The following is a 20,919-nucleotide window of genomic DNA, read 5'->3' as shown; positions in this document are numbered from 1 at the left end:
CCACCACTGTGTCACGGTTTTTTTTGCTCACATCTCTAATCTATGTAGGCTACTATAAAACTCTTCATGAGTGAGACCACAGCGCTCTTGGCCACCTTTTTACTTGTCATTTTATTACAAATATTTCATAGAATTCCAAATAATATATCAGAATATTGCTAGCTAAATTCTGACAATGTAGTCGTTAGGTTTCGTTACACAACATGTACTTAACTAATGAACTTCACAATTCCAATCCGCAAATGAATGTAACTGTTGCCATATCATTTGCGTCATCAACATTGATTTTTATCCCCGCGTATCAAATTGGTTTGAAAGCTTTCGTTTACCACTCTATCGCCTGTAAAGTGATGGAAATTCAATGTGAATATTCAGGCAGGGTGCCCACTTTACCTCTCTTCTAAATCTCTTTGCATCACTATTTTTATGTTAGACTCGCACACATTGCTATTGTTTTCGTAAACAAATATATAACACAGAATATAATACAACAAATCCGGTCAATTGCGAAATAAACTCGCGCACCGAAGGTTCCGTAAAATATTTTTTTATAAACTTATATATATTATCGCGGAAAGTAAGTTTTGATTCCCTTGTAAAATCGCAAATTATGCGAAATGGTCATATATTTTTATTGCGTTTGATATAAGTTTCTACTTTATACCTCTATACGCGTACATTCTTTAGAAGTATATTCGAATTACTTTGTGATTTACGAAATAAGTTAATTTATTAATCTTGCTGGCTTCTCTGTATTCCTAAACCCAATAAAACATCGTGAGGAAACCTACACAGTGACTACACAATCACTGTTAAACTACACAGTTTGACAGTGTTTCTGCAACTACTGCCGCTATATATAAAAGTTGTCAGATGCCTGTAGCTGACTTAAATAAAATCTGATAATATTTGTTATAACACACTCGATAAGAAAGACAAACAATTTAACATAACCTTGATTGAACGTTTAACTTACGAGATAAACCAATGGTATTACATATTTGTATTAACTGATGGAGCTTTCACGCTTCAAGTGAAAGCTCTGCGTCCATCCGCTTCGATTATAGAATACATAAGCTTAGTCCTGTGTGCTGAAGGCTACTTTGAATTTATATGTAACGCTTCAAATAACGCCGTCAAAGTTTTGTACTTAACAGACAGCATCTTTGTCCCTCACGGGGTAGACGGAGCCAGGAGTAGAGGAACTAGAAGGCTATGTTTAGCCAGATAGCCAGCTTAGATTCTGAAACAGTAACTGGTTGCTCGCCTATAATCCTTTCCCATTTCGAGTAGAAACGTTTTGCTCTTTATATGTTTTATTTATTATATATAGACTTTAAATTATATGCCTGCTCATGCATAAAAAATATATAAGCATAACATGCATAAAGGGTACCTATACCTAACATATTACCTATATACATACAATTTGGAAATACACGGTTGATTTATGTGAAATTTTAAGTTAATATAATAACTACAAAAACTAACTATTAATACGTCTAAAGGGTGTCCGTAACTAATTCACCAAAATTAACATTGTCAAACTCCGCAAAAAATATTGTTTATGATATGATTGTTATTATGATGTGAATTCCATTGAAGATTGAAACTAAACCACAATGCAATCAAACATCTCAAATATCAATTATTGCACCTTGAATTAATGTAAAAGCGAGAAGCTTAAAGTTAGAATCAAGGTAAAGCCGTCCTCAATTGGCTATCACCGATGCGCTCGCTATGGTGGTAAAAAAAATGGTGTTAAATATTTTGTGTTAGTTACTAGTCAATATTAAGACAAGTATATTTACTAAAGAATATTATTAGTAGTCTCTCTCATCTCATGGTTATCCCGGTTGTTTCCTCAGCCGTTAAATGTCGGAGCCAATTACTACTTTTTTCTTTTAAATGATAATTCGTAGTAAATTATAAGTAATGTTACACTGTAAATAATGTCCATAAAATATAAAAATACTTAGATGAATTTCTTCTGCATTCTAAGTCAAAATAATAAGAAAATTCTTAGAAATCTAAAAGTGATCGTAATGAAAAGAATAGAAAAGAAACTCGTCTAAAAATCTAATATTTTCCCATCGAAAAATTATAGACGAGGTTCTATAATTTTTCTTTTGTCCGTAAATAATTAAAATGCTGTTACCCTGTGTACAATTTGCACGTAGAAGAAAAAGTAGGTTCGCAATATAGTCCAAATAAAAAGCTAAGGCTGTCTAAACTCCAGGGACCTTACGATTGTGATAGTGTAACTGTTTGAATTGGAGAGTATTTTACGAGACATCGTCAGGTGTCCCAAGAGATTTACTGGATTTCTAACAAAAATTTTTGATTTACCAATCACTTACTTCCTCTGTCTATTCTTGATATGAAAATCAGCAATATGCCTATATTGCTGATTGCAAAAAGATCATAACGGTAACCTTTTTGAAATCCATACTAATATTATAAATGCGAAAATCTGTCTATTTAACATAAAATAAGTATGACTGCTTTCACGGCTAAACCGCTGGACCAATTTTTATAAAATTTGCAATAAATGTAACACAGCAGTTGATATAAACAAATAAATCAGCTTATATTGAATTCCCACAGTTCCCAACGTAGGATGATCCAGACAAAAGCAAGTTAATAATGAATAGACAAATAGATAATATACGATCATTTAACTGGACACAATAGGAATTATGTCTATTTTCGTGGCCACAAGCGAACAGTTTGACCTATTTTATAATATGCCAATTAAACATGTCTGAGCTTTTCTGGTCAACGGGTTTGTTCCCTTCAATCAAACGTCACAGAAGTGAAATGAACGAAAAATCCCAATATGCCCACAGTAATCCCGCGGTAGGTGTGAATCCCGGGAGGTAGAATACTATAATTAGACACCGATTGATTTGAATTTTACTGGAATCAGACTTGATAATGTTTCAATTATCGTATTGGCTTACCCACACATTGGCATCAACGATATGACTTCCTATACTACAAATTTGCTATTGTACATTGTTGTATTCATGATTTAAATATTTTTCCTTTGAATATTCCTGCTGATTTCTAGAAATATAGAACATTTGGAAAGTCTATACAATCCATTCATTTACCGCTACACAATAGTTTTATTTATTGCTGACCGAATAAATTGGTCAGCAACAATAGCATATCCAAAGAGGGTTGTCGTTCACTAATTGAATATTTTATATAACGTTGTTATATCTTCTATTTATGTAATATTGCATGTTAAAAATATAAGATAATAATGTGATTTTATAGAACCCCTACGAAACAAGAAGAAAAAATAAAGGATCTTCATAAGTGTTATTTTTATATGCACAATAAAAACGACGCCATTTAAAATTAATGCAACAACATAACCGTTTATCTTTTTTAAGTTCAGCCAAGGGCATTCGTAGATCTTGCCACATCGATGATTCACGATGCTGTAAAGCCTGGCTCTGGTCCAGTCTTACAATTTAGTTACAACACGGTGCGTGCCAAGGCTGAATGCACAAATTACAAGCTGCGGGGTGTCTGACTGTGCGCAGTTCTAGCGAGCCACTTTGTCTATATATAGCTCGTCCCACAGCTTTGGATTCCACTCGCAAGTCTACACAAATTATACTCTACTGCTAGGTACATACTAGCTGCGCGTTTGTTTTTTTTTCATATCATCATCATGATCGGCAGCGTCTTATATTCCACTGCTGGACTAACTAGGTCTCTCAAGTTGCCATTCACTTACCGATAGCACATTAAACTAGCGATCGACCTTCGGAGTTATATATATATATCTTTTAAACGATATGTTTATTTATTAACATGAATTTAATTTTATTAATTTAATGAAAATACACTAATAAAAACTCATCCATAAAATGATAGTTATAACTTGTAATTGTAATATAATTTTAAAAAATAACAAATACGTACAAATTCACATACTTAAATAATTAACCATTTATTCACGTGCTTTCGAAGCAAAATGTGATAAATAGGTAGTGTTTTAAAATGTCACCCTGACTTCAGATAAAACAGCAAATCGAACTCCAACTGTGAAGTTTGTTTATCACCAAACGCACGTCATTGATACCCAGTGATTTGTAAAGGGTGGTGGTGGGGTGAGGGTGCGAGCCAAGAGTTCTAGGCCAGGGATGCAATTAAACCTACTGTGAAAGCTATGTCCGCCAATTAGACAAAACTAACGCTATTTTCTCTACTCCTTGCCAAATTAGAGATACTGGTAACCTCTAACATGTTGTAAATTTTATTACATCTTATTATAATCTTTTTATTATAATTCGTTTACCTCCAGCTAAAGAAACTATCAAAACTCAATGTTTTGATCTACTTTTATAATTCTTACTCAAGGTAACGTCTCAGATAAAACCTATAAAAACAGTTTTCTAATGCAAATAGTTATCACATGACGGCGTAACACTGATGTTCTTTTTTGGTTTTTGATTACATGTAACAGAAACAAATCACACGTTCATTGGATTATGAAAACATAACTATGGCATACTATGTATACAGTCAACAGCACATCAAACTACCCAAAATCATTGTAAATTCAGCCCTATTTATTTTCACATGGAGTTTCATGTTAATTTTAAGGCCGCTTGAATATCTGAAAGTTTTCCACTCTAGGGTCGCTACGTGTAAGCGGTGAAGCCTTTATTTACATTTGGTTAAGTAGAGTGAATTAATACGAAAGATGAAAATATTTAATTTTATTATTTAGGATAACTTACTGCCCCTCTGGGAAAACTAGGGGTTTGATTACCAATGATACCTGTGAGGTATCATTGGTAATCAAACCCCTAGTTTAAACAACCATAAAATAAACAACCATGAAATTATACTTTTCTATGCTTACAAACTCATTACTGTGGTTGATCTCTGCCGCGATCACTACACGGTGTATGGTGGATCTATAATAAATAATATCGGTTTTGCTTTACTATAGAACCCTAAAACAAAATTAAGGTCTTATATATATCCGAAAAGTATTCAAAGTTCTTCCAGTCTACAAATTTTTATACGCTTTTTAAAAATTATTCTTAGTTAAACAGCAAGCGTTTTGGCTCTAACCCAATCCTTATCTACAGAAACTAATATAATAAGGAAATCTTTTGTTTGCTCGTAGGGAGAATTTAAATACTTACTGTATTGATTCGATTTTTCATAGAAGAAACGGTAATGTAATTGTGTGTAGTTTATTTTTAGACAACAATAAACTGAGATGGTGGGTGGACAGTCTAGCTCGTGTGAACAAACAACCCTGCTTCAGATTTATAGTGTTCCTATCCAATGCAGAGTCTTTAGACTACATTTTATAACGTATTCCTATATTTTTTATTCATATATTTATGTTTCTGTAAAGGATAAAATCCACGGCATAATAATATACTGATTGTACTTGTCCTGGATACTGATTGTATTTAAAATATCAAAGACAATGGCACACGACATACATGATTCTTGTCTTAGCTCGCGTAAAACTAACATTTAAAAATGTTTTAATTTTCCAGCTCAATCTATGAAAAGCGCGCGATTCGTGAAGGTTAGTAGAAAATTTCTAATCAAATTTATAATTGAATGTCACGTGCCGCCCTCGCTTACATGGCGAAATAAAACTTGAGTAAGTCGTTAACGTTGCTTTGCCTTTAGAAAGAACTTCCATCTCTCGTTTCGTTTGAAATCTGAGACTGAGGTTGCTTTAGTGATTGCACTCGCGTTGTAAAGGTTGTCGAGGGAACTGGCTTTTGACTTTAATAAGACCTCTTTAATAAATAGACTTCAAAACGTAAGCTGGTAAGTAAACAAAAAAAATCATACTTCTTTTTAAATAAACTTAATACTAGAGTTTCTGATACTAATTTTGTATTGATCTTTCCGTCTTTTTCCGGCTAAACGCGTTTTCCAGTCTGCCACGTTTGTAAGTTACACAAATAGAACGCACACATGTACGGAATGCCAGCGCTGATGTGTGAGTGCTCCACGTGTAATGCAGCCCTCTCGCTTTTCTGCGCTCCTAGTACTTGCCCCGCTCCGCTGTAAACGATCTAGTTTGCGAGAACTTTGAAGCGGAAAATTCATCCGACAGTTAAGTGAAGTATTCACGCAATACTTTTCAATACAACTTTCCAGCATAAGTTTGCAAACATTAGTTTATTCGAGTTAATGGCAATCGCTACTTTTATTGGCTCATCTATGCCTATGGTTGATATTTTAATTTTAATATCATATGCTTTTCTTGACTAAACGTATGGCGTAGGGCATTATAAATTGTACGTTTTATTTCTTTGTTCTTCTTTTTTTGTGAATTTTAATGTTGAAATATTTAAAGGACTGGATAATGACATATAAGTAGCTATACAATAGCCGCGGACAACAGCGCTAACATGTAATAAATTTGAATATATCTTAGCATCAATAGAGTTGAAATGAAGTGTGGATGTTAGTTATAAATTAGTATCTCGCTAGAGTGTAAGTTAGCTTTTGCGTCGCAATCACGGCTCTTCACAAACTGTCCGTGCACACCGAACGCGCGGTTACAGACTGCTACGACATAGCTACGAAAACAGGTCAAACGAGCTACGCCACTACTACACTCTGCTACGAGTACTTGCTACGACGCGCTTTCGTAGCTCGCGTGTAGATCATTTATTGGCCGGTTTGATGAATTCAATTAATTTTTCACTATATATCACGTCGGAAATAACACTTCGTGTATTTTATGACGAGTAAAGGATTTCCTTCATACATCTTGATCCAAATTCGATAGTAACATTTATGACTTCGATTACTGTAATCGAATCACATTATATGCTTAGTTTAAAAAGATACCAATAACTAAATTTAAGTAATTTCGGGTGTTTTAGAAAGTGTTCAATTTTAAACATCATAATCTAAATAAATATATATATATATTAGGACAATTCACACAGATTGAGCTAGCCCCAAAGTAAATTCGAGACTTGCGTTATGGGATACTAACTCAACGTATTTTATAACAAATACATATATTTATATAAATATTCAAGACCCGGGCCAATCAGAAAAATATAATTTTCTATTTTGATCCGACCTGGGATCGAACCCGGAGCCTCTCGGTTCACAGGCAAGCACTTTACCACTGCGCCACCGAGGTCGTCAAAGTCGTCGTGATCTAAGTTAAATAATATTCCTACAACCAGCATTTTCGTCAAAAGAAACTCATTTAAAAGTAATGGTTATCATGGCATATTAAATCTGCAAGTAGTTATAAGAAAAACATGTTTCTAAATACAATATTATTTAGCCAATAATTTATAATCATGGAATATGACATATGCATTACCTAAGCATTAGTCCTGATAGCCGTTTAGTCCGTACAGTGAGGTAATTTTTACTTTAATAATACACGAAACTCGTTATTACTACGAGTAGTAATAATATAATTCCTTTTGATTGATGATTTCTACTATCTAATAATATAGAAATTAGAAATAATAAAGTATTTATCATAATTTCGTAATAACGAATGGTAACTTTATAGCTTCATCGTATTTTGTTTTTTTTTTATCTACTTGGAAAGATTTTTTTATTAGCCTAATTATGAGTCCCACTGCTGGACAAAGGCCTTCCCTTCATTTTTCTCTATTGTCTATTACCTTCATTATTTGTTAGTAAGACTTATTAATACAGAATATGAAAGGCTCTTGTAATCGACTAGTCGAAAGCTAAATTTATATTAAGTTGCTTGCTTATTCAAATTTTGAATTGACTTTTTTATTTCCCGAACCTAATTAGAAGTATAAAACTTATGTATAAAAATAAAAAATATATATAATATATACGGACAAATCACACAGACTGAGCTAGCCCCAAAGTAAGTTCGAAACTTGTGTTACGCGGGATACTAACTCAACGATTATATGTATAGGTAAACATTTCACCCTCTCATTTTCGCTTGAACCCGGTTACATTCGGAGCTGTAATGCCCAGGGTTAGTGTAAAACTTTTTCCAATAAGTTTTAAATATTTGGCAATAATTTTACAACCAGCCGTCCACCTGACGTCAACGCTCTTTGGGAAAGCTATTGTTGTACGTCAGCTGATAAGGCTATGTATCCCTTAGTGGTCTCGTACGACATTCACGGGAGGATATGGAGTGGTCCTATTCCAGGGCTGGGCTATACTAAACTATTTGTAAAAAAAACCGTAATTGATTTATTTTTGAACGGTTTTTCTATATATAATAGGACTATTTTGACCAACGTTTGAGTTTGGCCATACAAAGAGGAAATGTCGCCAGCCTTCTGAGAACCTTACCGCATGGCGACGGCGATTTAGTGTCAATTTTTTATTTAAATTAATTTAGTATTTATTATTTTACATTTAATTTTTAATTTTAACTTATAGTAATTATATTGTAAATATTTTTATTATTATAGGAAAAATGTTTGAAGAGTATTTGTTTATAGGGCCAGAAGAAAATCTGCCAGTCTTTCTTTCCATCTGATTAAAACACACGTCGCACGAAACCTGCCGAATGAAAATTATTTCCGTTAAAGAAATCGTTTAAACAGTGCTGTCCTTACCGTACCAGAAGGGCTTACTGTTATTGTTTCTTACGTAGGGAATATGTTTATTACAAAGTATATAAAGTACAGTCAACAGAACTTCAAATTACCCTGCATTAACCTCTATGGAGCTGTAATAGCAGCGAGTTTGCAATGAATTTGGGTAGGTTGATATGCTGTTAACATGCATGTACATGGTCAAAAGCATACAAAAAACTATGTTATGATTGTGATCTAGTACTGATAAAAAATATAAAACACGATTAACCAAACAACATATATGAAAATTGAGCTGACCAGTTCTCCCTGGCAGCACCCGTTCACAAGTTAACGCTTGGGTCAAACCACCGCGAAGCTCAACCGTAAAGAAGGAACCTCAAGACCCAACCACAAGCCATCACCAGTCTGAACAATTGAACTGCTTGACACAAATAAATACTTCCAAAATCGTAGATTTTTTCATAAAATGGCGCTTCTCTCACATCAAACATCTTATTTAATCGTTATATCACACGTCTTATGAGTACACGAGAGCACAAAATTAAATTACTTATCTCAAACATCATTTGCTTTTTTTTATAACTGTCCACTGATTTCTTGAATCGACGCCAAGCTGCCATGTTGGTTTACAAGACGTGTGAAGTATTAAATAGAAATTTTACATTCTATTAGACAAACATTCTACAGTCATATGGACTAACCGTGGTGAAATTTTAACGATGTATATTGACTAGATCTGCTCTAGTTATCGAGTAGTTATTTGAGGTGTAACACAGTGGAGTTTTGTCCAATGTTACTCTTTAACTGCACTTTAGAAAGTTTAGTTTTGTAAATGCTAAACATATTCATAACCTGTATCTAGGTTTTTGTTTTAGCATAGTTGGCCAAGTTTTAAATACTTCTAATATGCACAAATCTTTCACTTACTACTTACCTAATTACACGATTTTAAATTATTTTACATATATTTTTTATAGAAATGACATCTTTGACAGCTTTTATTATCGTCAAGTAGAGATCATATTGTTTTTAAAGTGAGAAAACGTCATATCCGTGCAGTAAAGGTTAAAAAGTTACCTCGTCGGGAACCGAATGCCTTGTCATCCCAACGAAACGGAACGACTTACAAACGTACGTAAAAAATTGTACAAACCCTCGAGGGACCAGTTCAGTACACGTTTGGTTGACTCTCAGATATTTTCGAAAACTGTCAATTTTTAAAACATTTCCATCTAAATCCAATCAAGTTCTAAATTTTACTGAATCTGAATGAACGTATTTGTATTGCGTGCGGCAAACTGATTGGTGATTGTAGCTATTGTTTCATAGGCGGGCATCGGTCAATTTGTTCCATTGTTACAAATATATGGCGCATTGTAAATGTATAAATCGACACGATTAAATTTGTGTACGCGTTTCCACTTGTAAGAATATTAAAAAAAATAAATACAAGAAGATACGTTTTTTCACCCTAAACTTCTTTATCCTAACATATTACAAAACAAAGTCTTTTGCCGCGTTTGTTCGCAATAAACTCCAAAATTACTAACGATTTTCATGCGGTTTTCACTAATAGATAGTGAGATTCTTGAATAAGGATTTATTTTGTTTTTTACCCGAACGAAACCGGGACGGGCTGCTAGTAACTTGTAATTCAATTTATTGCTTTCGAGTGTAAGCATTAATTGATAAATAACACTAGTGTTAGATTTTCAATAAACAATTGCATTGGACAATACAAAAATATTATTTACAATTGGGTATATTAGTTTCCTCGGCCATTAGCCCGAAGGGGAAAAGCCAAGAAAAGATGGCTGATGTCGTAAGGGATATGCAACCAATGGTCTGATAACTATATATATAGCCAACGAGCGTGCGAAGTGGAAACGATAAAGTAGAAAACCGGTCCCTGGACTCCGAAGGTCAAACGCTGAGGAAGCAGCCGAGAAAACGCTCACATAAAAGAGAGAATTAAGCACGATTTTATTTTTCCATTGTAAAAATATACTTAAGTGTTTCAAAGTTTGTTAAAAATATTAATGAAACTTATTTTTTAAAGTATTTTTTTGATTTTTTTTTCTCCTACTTTTTTCAATATTACTAGAAAAATCTTATTTTCTCTCAGCATTACCACTTGGTCTGCTTTTCACATGTTTTTGATAAATAAATACCTAATTGTAATTGATCGTTGAATAGGTATGTAGAATTAAACATGTCTCCTAAAATTAACACCGTCTAGCTCTGTATTGGAAATCACTGTCACCTGAAATGTTATGCTACTTAATTACACATTTACATTTCCAGTTAAAACAACAAATTGATGCGTGAATTGAATTTCATTTTATTGTTGGGTGTCTATTATTATGAGAACGTGATGAAAATAACAATTTTACACGACCGCGGGTTTTAATTGATTGCATTGCATGTTTTTTTCAAATAAAGCTTTTCATTTCAGTGTAAATATTATTATCATTAATTTTAATACCTTAAAATGGGGTTGTATAATTTATCGTGTAGAAATGTAAGAAATTCGAAACTATCGCATTATTGTGGCCTTGCATCGTGGATTACGGCGTGGAGGCGGCGGCGGCGGGCGTAGCGTAGTGAGCACGGAAAATCAACTTTAGAATATTTTAAAATATTTTCACTCGTATTGTCATCATAAAATGTCATAACAATAGATTATTTTATTATAGTCATTACCTTCAGCTTTACTTACAGCTGCTAAAAAAATCGAGGATAAATTAGATTTCCATTATGTAGATATATCTATTTAATAGCTGTACAAAAATCTTGCCAATTTACCATTGAATTTTTACGAATCCTCTCTACCTCCTCCTCCCTTTATGAAACATTTGAATGGTAACTATTTCACGTTATATTGACTATCCTATATATACTGTATATTCGCATATCAAACATTCACGCTACGTTCGTAACAAGTAGACACAAATGACAACACTATAGATCGTATTGTCTCGTATTGGTCCGTAATTGTTTGTTCATGAAACAAATCCGATGCTACACAAACAGGACCTATGGCAATGCAGACAGATGTTTCTTTGTTATGCAAATGCATGGATGTATCCCCTCAGTTACCGCCGGCCGGCCGTTGTACCGCTGAGGGCTACGGCTCCGTTACCTGTAACTCCCAGAGCTAAATGGTCAATTATGTATTCAATTCGTCATACGCTCGCACACAAAGGCCTGAATAAATTCCCGAAACTATCCGCTATCTGTCCATCCAATTGATTAACATTAATGCTCATTACATAATTCTTTATTTCCCAATGTCGTGGAATTTTCTTGAAAGAAATTCAGTTGAACTCGGAAACTTTCCAGAATATTGTAAAAATAAAACCTTCGAATTTTTCCACATCTTTGGATTGGATCTACTCCAAAAAGTATATATCTTTGACAGAAACTAGTAAACAAGTAACGCATATTAGTTAGTTTGCCTTTACAAGGCTTTAAAACATATTTTTGAAAGTTACCTGTAACAAACATAATAATGTTATATATTATATAGTATTGTAATGTTATATCAATCCAAAGTATAAACATTACATATGTATAGTATATCCAAAAAATATATAGAGGACCTAAAAAATTAAATCAATAATCTCCAGTGTCAAGGCAACTTGTAAGTATATTATAGTCAAATCTCGCACGTATAATAGAGCAATCCTCAGATACACAGATAAACGTGTTATCAATGTAGAATTGACAATCGCATGATAATATGATGAAAATTAATTTATCCAGGTATTGCGTTGTGATACAATGCCTTACGTAATACAACCGCAACGCCCCGGGGCCGCCCGTGTCCTGTGACATGCAAATCTTGGTGATTGTGTTAAATCGGACAGAGGGTGTGTGCTCGATGTGAACAAATAAATTTCTGTAATAATATCCTACGGTGCAATGAATGGGAGGGATTGATTTATTGCATCGAAGTTTTTAAACAGACGGACATATGATGAGGCTTAGATATACCCATTGCAAAATAATCAAATTCAAAATTATTTATCCAATTTGGATGATATGCGTCACATATGACGCGTAAAATTTACTTAAAAATAAGTCTACTGCCCAATTCCAAAGCGCAGGTGAAAGAAGCGGCGCAGCACCTTCACCTCAGCATTTTCTACAAAGACGTCAATTTAATATTAGTATACGACGAGGTCAATAAAATTATTTCTATTTTTGCATATCAGTCAAAATATGTCTTCTTTTTGTTTCAGATAAACCAGTGCAGATCTCAAATCTCGCCGTTCATGAAAACGTACTGACCATACAACTAACATACAAGTCTTTTGAAAACACTATACTACACAGATTTCATTTGGTTTACAGAACTATACAAAGCTAAACAGAACTTACTTTTCATTGAAACTATTCGGTAGCACAGCAAACAAATGGCAACAACAACTTTAAGCACCGTTGTTGTTACGTCACTGAAAGGAACGCTGAGATAGAAACTACAAGACGCGTTACACAACAATACAACAACCACACATTGCAAAGAGTCCCATAGATTCACATGTTAAATTAAGTGTGAGTTATATGAGAGCTCTTCATTCGTATGCTCGCCTAGTATTCGTTGTAACGAAGAGGTGGCGCAATTGAGCTGAATGACACTTGTCTCGGTTACCCTAAATACGAATCATACACGTACACATACAATACACACATGTACACCCTAACTCATGATACTTGAGAGAGTACTTCGCAAATTCACAGGGTAATTATCCGGCATTCCAAAATTAATAAGCCCGTATCCAGCATCATTCGGTGCTGATTGGCGCAACGCTGAAGAGGGAGGAATGAATTTAACTACCAGAGGTGAGCTTGGTTTCCTGATGATGATGATCATCTCAGCTACTAGGCGAATGGGCTTTCTAACATTTCTAATCATTTGAATGTAAATTTTCGTTTTGAATATGTTTCAGGAAATATAAAATCTGGATACACGACTCTAAAAAATAGAAGCAAATCTATTTCTAAAATACTATATCTATCATTTTAAATTGAAAATAATCAAATAATAATACTTTGGAGATTGGTGAAAATAATTACTTAACGATTTTTTTTTGTAAACACGTGACAATAATTGTTTACATGTAATGAAAATAAAAATGTTATTCATTCAGGAAAAATAAATCTAAGTAATTAGACTAAAATAAAATTATACTTAGGAAAATATTATGTTTATTTCCCAGATGGACTGATGGAGTTACATAGCGTACAAATGGTCTGTGGCGGACAAACATCATTTTTTGGACTCATATGCATGTGTTACAAATCACATGCGTGATTCTTAAAAAATATTATACAATATATAATAATATTTTAATTTCACTCAAAAACTATAAATGGCTAATATTTTAGAACATACAAATCTTTCCCATTATAATATAAGTATAGACACAGCTAATATACAATACAATATTTCCAGTAGTATAGATAAAAGAACCCACTTACTACTAAAACTAAATTACTATTCTACAAATATACAAAAAAACTAGTAAGGCAACTTCGTACCGTTACATTAAGCATCAAATTAAGTGTAAAGTCCCGCATCACAAGCCTGTATTTTTTTATATCGGCCTGCCTTGATAAATGAGGTGTGACGCTTTACATGGTCGGCTCATTTCCAGATGACGACTCCCCTTGTAGTATATTTCAAAAATCCGTCAAGTGTGAGTCGGATTTGTGTAAAGAGGATATCGTAAAATTTGGTCCTTTATCTGTATTTCATGTATATAAGCCTATCAACGTGAAACGTTTCCCCTGTGAAATGACATAATATAATTTATTAAACCTGAAAAAGATGGTACACCCGAGTATTTGATATTCAACGCAAGAGACACTAACCGTACCTGAGAAAAGGATCGGGACAGACAGACAACGAAGTGTAGTATAATGATCCTATGAGGATTCCGTTTTTGAAGTATTAAACCGTAGAAGTTATAACGATGAAGTATGAAAGACTAAAATATATTCAATACTAATCAATTAAATTATATGTAATACAAATACATAATAAAAATATGATACAGGTACTAAGTAGGTATTAATTAAATCTATCTAAACAATAGTTGAATGGATAAAAAGTTATTAACCTCGAACGTAAAATGTATATTTTATTTAATAATAAAAATAGGTTATGATTGGGTTTATAAATTCCATCTTGAGACACAGACTAATATTAAATGTGCATAATGAATAAACCAATACGAATATTGACACGGTTTTTCACGGAAGGTGTGCCAATCTCAAAAACACCAAGTCATTTGATCCTATCTCTTCTAGAGTAAACAAAATAATGCTTTAGATTTCTCTACTGGATCTTTACTGGACCTTATATTGTCTATTTTGTACAACACCAAGCACATTTCATTTTGTTACGTGAAATTAAAATTATTATATTCAACGTATATTATTATATTATGTATATAATACATATAAATAAATTACATGTATATACATGTATATATGTATGATTCGATTGAGAACTTCAAACTAACCTGATTAGGTCATGCGCTCAAAACAAGACGCGATACACGGCTACTTTAAATAAGTACTTATTGTGCCAAATAACTCTATAGAGAAGAGACTATACTCAATTCCTCAAGATGCTTCTGTTAACCACAAAATTATCCTAAATCCTTGTTATCAAATCAAGGTTTTTGTAGCTAAGTTCCCAAAAAGAAAATAGCAAATATAATATACTTCCCTCACATCACACACAAGTACCTAAGTTTAACAATAGATTATAGATGACGATATTCGTAAATGTCATATCAGACGCCAACAAAATCTTACACCAGTTTTATATTACCAAGAACACACTAAAAATGAGGAAAATTTTTGTTTCGGTACAACTTATCCGTTACCTACATTTTGCAAATGCGAACCAAATCGTCTCCAGATTCAACAATCGGCGCGGGGTTCCCTCTCTACCTTTAATTTGACATGATTCATAATAAATAATGTATTTTTTATTTTTACAGAGTTTTAAGGCAATGAAGATCTTGCTATGCGAACTGTACTTAACATTGTCTTTTTTCACAGATTTTAACACTTCCAAAAGCAAGTTCAAGAACTACATTAGAACCTGTTTGAACTACAAACGAAGTTGATGATCAAGTCTCTAAAATTAACTCATTTAATTTATAGGTCTCAACTTCTTTCTAGGAAGTCTTAACGATTCTAGCTTTGCGACATTTATTCATTCGTTATTAACAAGGTACCTATTGAAAATGGACGTCAAGCGTGAGGACAACATGAACAAACTTCTTTGGCTGTGCGTTGTTTGCTTCTGCGAATGTCACCTCCTTATGAATACAACGAGATGGTAAGTATTTTACCAACATTCATTACATTATGAGCTCCGTCAATAAGATAAAATCTCAGTGCAGATCGACAAGGATATCTGGACGGGTGAGCGAGTCGCTGCTGTCGTATAAATATTACAAGAAACCTTCACATCGGGACCTTCGATCGGGCCACGTCTATACTAAACTTAAGTAGGTACCCTGGATAGGAATTGTCGTAAATATAATCATCATTAATTATATTGTATAAGAATTCTATCTCCTTTTACCGTTCGCCAAAAAATAGCTCTTATTAACGAAGTAAGTAGCTACATTATTAGTGTAACAAAGTCCAAGATTAGGTCGAAGGACTTTTATCAAGCCGTTTGATTGGTCAATAGAACAAAAAATGTGTCGCGACGACTCGACGCGCCGCGTTGTCATGTGCCTTACAACTTATGAATAGAACAGAAGGTTACCTTGAATCGCTAATATGTTTTGCTATTTATAGAACTTATAATATAACCTCATAATGGTCAGACTTCCGATGTCAGTAGTCAGTAGGAACTCCTTCTAAAATGCTCAAACCCTGCTTTTTCGGAGTCAAAATGGCTAAGTAGGTACCTACAATGAGATTTATTACATATTATGACCAGTATGACAGATTCAATGCCGACCGTCTGACTGCAAAGCGACACTTTTATAAATATTTTTTTCAATCCAGTATTACGACAGTTACGAGTAGTATCAACTAGTAAATATTAGGTATATATACTTAGAAACAATAGCACTGTACGTTTTAAACAACAGTATCTGTAGTCTTCTTATTTTACCCACGTGCCAACCTGATGAGCGCAAGTCGGGGTTATTTGCAGCATAATTTACATAGAGATAGATCAGTGTCCCGGCGGAACGTGCACCCGTTGAATTTCTATTGTTTAGATTGGAAAACTAAGTGCGGCTGTGGTCGACTTTCCTCTCACGTCATTATTAGATTTCAGGTATTGTGAATGCGGAACTGACAATCCGCTTTCCACAAAAATATTTAATAGCTCCCGGAATAAGGAACAAGGATAAGGAAGATAATATCATAATATCTTTCTTATTCTGTCAGAAGATTGTTCCGGCGTCTTTTTTGCTGAATCAACCCACTCATTGTATTATTCCGGCGCTGTTGTCATTCGTTATGAATTCTGGTCAAGTTCTGGCTTTATAAACTGATCTTGACTTAAGTACCTACAAATAGTCAATCTAATTCTGTACTTCCCAAATGTCATGCTACCATTCTATCATTAGTAATTTTCAGACACATACGCCTAAAATTATACGTAATAAAATTATACGCAGGACTAAATAGGTACGTAGTTATTATGTCAATATTTGAAGTTATACTATCGCAATCTTGGGAAACTGTGGATTGAAATTCTATCACAATCGATTACTCTGGCAATCGTAATCGTTTGTAGATGCGGATGGTTCAGTATGTTCAAATCGATTTCCTAATGGCACTGTATGGCGCGGCCCCGTGGAGATTGACTCATTTGCACTGCATTACATTACTGCGACACGACTGCCCACTCTCATCATGTCCGTAAAGGCAGACGTACAAGGGTGGAGTAACTAAGCCACGGTTACTAAGCTAAGGTTACTAATTATTGGTATGGTAGGTGGATCTCCGTGTATAATAGAATAGATAGGCTACTTCGAATAGGTAGCTTCGGCGTTTAGATTTTAAAAATATATAATAATAATTCGGTATGCGAATGCATTGCATAGGATGCACATGATGACTCTATGCACAGGAACTTATTCCACCCACCCAAGATACCTAGTACCTAACATATCAAATATCACAAACCTAAATATGAGGTATGCAAAGCTTCAAATACATAATCAAATCTGACCCAAGCATACTTAGGAAAAGACTGACAAGAGACCCTTAATGGAAGACATCATACTATTAGGTTCTTAGATGAGAGTCACCTGAATGTCGGTGCAAATTACAAACACCCAGTTTGTAATTTAATATGATCCCATTCGACATGGAATTAACTCGGTTAAGGTTCTATTAGCATGTCTAGATAATATAATATAATTGGGAGTCTCTGCACAAGGGATTTTGATTAATTTGTCATATCGGTAAATATTCATTTCAAGATTTCATAGTGCTGACATTTTCGACCAGTCATCTCATTCTCATATCGTGCTGAGTGCAACTTTTCCACGGCGGATTTGCATTCTTGGTCGCCCTAGGCTAGTACTACCCATGTAGTACCAGCCTTCCCTTTCTCACCTCCTATTACTCAGGCCTTAGACACTACTTTCGAGTATGATTTTTTTTTCGACTTTTATCGAAATGTATTCAAAAAATAACATAAATCTCTATATTTATTTCGAACACTTATCGCTTTATACCTTGCCTTGTCTGGTCTAACTGTTATTCTCATGGCATTAGTAGGTAATACTAATAATACTAATTCCATGGTTATTCCACATTATAAATACGTTAAAACATATATGATATGACAATTGCTTTTTCTACCATTCTCATCGTAAGCATCAAACAGGTTAGTAGGTATATTACATCCGTATTTACATCGACGTATTTTATTGCCACGATTGGGCACCCCTTATCTGGCCGCCCTAGGCCAGCCTACAGGGCCTTCTTAAGATCTACATATTTTCACTTTGATTAGTGCAGATGCAGGAGTTGGAGAATGACTGTCTGAGCAGCCAATCGGCTAAACAGATTTTGGTCTAGTTGTTATTTTCTTCACTCTCCATTTCATCATGAATATGTTTGAATATGTTTGGAAAATGTATGTTCAACCATTTGGACCCTCAGCTTTTTTCTAGCAGATGAAATAATACGAGTAACTTCAGGATACAATCTAAGTACTAGTCACGATTTTGTGATGATGAATCAAGGCCGAAATCTAGATTTATTGTCGGGTTCAGCGCCCTGCTCTTGGGCATTATTTAGGCCAGAACACTAAATTGTGATTGTCAATTGTCTACACGACGAGACTAGTTATAAATAAAAGGTATGTTTCAATGTGTATAAAAAAGTTTTACATCATTTATATCTCTCTTGGATTTTAGGTAGGTTAATAACTACACCTCCTAAATATGTTAGAAGTAGGTACCTATACCAAATATCAGAAATCACTTCTGATAGTTATTGCGTAAAAGGTAAAGTAACAATAAGGTAAGTGCGTACCTTCCTACTTATTAGGTAAGTTTCCATAAGAAGTTAATTCTATATCGGGGATCTAAGATTAGGATATACCGATATAGGTAGGTACCTACTAATTAGCTTAACCGGGTATGTTAGGGAATATAGGGACACATACACTTACCATCTATTAAATATGTATGTATGTATACCTATCTACTTATACGATAAATACGATTTTGAATAAATTAATCTTCGATTAATTACCTGACTAGATACATCATGATGGCTCAACAGTAATGGGTGTACGTGTTGATTGACCTCGCTGCCCAATCTACAGAAATTAGATACAACTCATTCTCCTAAGTATAACATGACGGTATCCGAGGTCTGTGGCTATGCCAAGCCCACCAAAATAACAGCATCCCAGGGTCATCGTACTTTGACTAATACTAGATCAAGATCATAGCATAGCATCATGTGTATGCACACACACTTGTCTGACCATTATATACATTTCTCTTTCTAGTAGCGCCATCTACAAAATCTCGGCGCAACAAACCAACCGCCTTCTGTGACTCAGAGAAATGATTTTAGATGGCGCTGCATGTCAGGTATGAATGTGTGTGTGTATTGCAATATTAATGCAAAAAATGATAACAGTTCATTTCAAGGCCAATCTTTTGAAAATAAATATTTATTTTAAAAATAAATAAATCAATTATTATACAATAGTAAATATAATAGATATTGCCTTCATTTATGTCAATAAAATCGCAAAGTAAACATTTCCGCAGAAATCCGCATTATAACCTCGAATTTGTTATCTATGCTACAGACTATATTTTTTTGTTTTTTTTTTTACTGAAAATTATAAAGTTTAATTTAAATTGTCTTTTGTTCACTTTAGGTCAATTAAGCACTTATTTTTAATAATCAATTTCCAACGTAGTTACAGAGAAATTAATCATAATACTGCAAAATTTAAATTTGCCGCTCGCAATTGAGAAACGTGTGAAGTTCGCGTTGCGAATACTGCCCGAAATGATGTGAAAGATATTCCGAAGGCCGTGAGTGAACACGGAAATCGAGATGTGTGTGTGGTCAAAAAGACAGTGCAAGGTAGGGGTCGGGTGGCGTTTGTGATGGCAAAAATTTTGCAAATGGTGAGTTAGGAAATATTGAGTTGTTGTGTGTCACGGAGTCAATTTTAATTTGTGTTAGTGAGATAATCGTGTGTTTGGAGAAAATATTAGTGTTGATTGTTAATAAAATTCTCGGATTCTGTGATATGGGATCGGCAAATGGCGCTACGAATAGCTAAAGTTGACACAACTACGCGTTTAGGTACCCCGTTCATCTTCGGTCGTAAATTTATAAGCACGCGGCACGATCTGTGATAACAACAAATAGTGGTGCATCCTCAAATTCCTGGTGTTAAGCTTGTGGACGCAGCAACTGGGACATCCAGCTTGGCGATTATAACGGTGTCAGCATGTTGCGATTTTTTTGGCGAGCGGTACTACTTTTTTAAACTCGTTTATAGAGGCGGCTAGAGGTTTCCGCGTCCCGTAGGGTCGGTGGCCCCGCGGTCCGTCTTCTGGACTTAAATTACATAATGTATGGGTCTTGTTTGGAGCATGCAACAAGTAGATATGTGTCGGCGGGCTAACTGTCAATGTGGAGTACAGTAAGCTCGATGCCCGCGGCCCCCATTAATTCGAGCCGCTGATGTCACTTAACTCTGCGTTCTCCTATCTAGGCCCTATGGCCGCCAATTTTTTGCACTCGATATCTTAATGTAAATTTGATAACCGGCGCTCAGCTCTAATTACCGGCTATTAAA

General features: G+C 34.4%; 1 protein-coding gene across 11 annotated transcripts in view; it reads left to right on the top strand.

The window, feature by feature from the left end:
• The window catches only part of fru (fruitless), a 50,969-nt gene that overhangs the window by 12,349 nt on the left and 17,701 nt on the right, over positions 1 to 20,919 (top strand). For 4 of the 11 annotated variants that reach the window (XM_053750053.1, XM_053750046.1, XM_053750045.1 and 1 more), the window contains exon 1: positions 20,250 to 20,420. In XM_053750053.1, coding sequence (XP_053606028.1) covers positions 20,378 to 20,420 — 43 coding nt within the window. In that variant the 5' untranslated portion in view covers positions 20,250 to 20,377. The other 7 variants (XM_053750049.1, XM_053750043.2, XM_053750044.2 and 4 more) reach the window with 6 other exon arrangements.

This window comes from Plodia interpunctella, chromosome 9 (genome assembly GCF_027563975.2).
Source record: "Plodia interpunctella isolate USDA-ARS_2022_Savannah chromosome 9, ilPloInte3.2, whole genome shotgun sequence".
NCBI lineage: Eukaryota > Metazoa > Arthropoda > Insecta > Lepidoptera > Pyralidae > Plodia > Plodia interpunctella.
The sequence above is the reverse complement of the archived record's forward strand: the minus strand, read 5'-3'. Positions and strand labels throughout refer to the sequence as shown.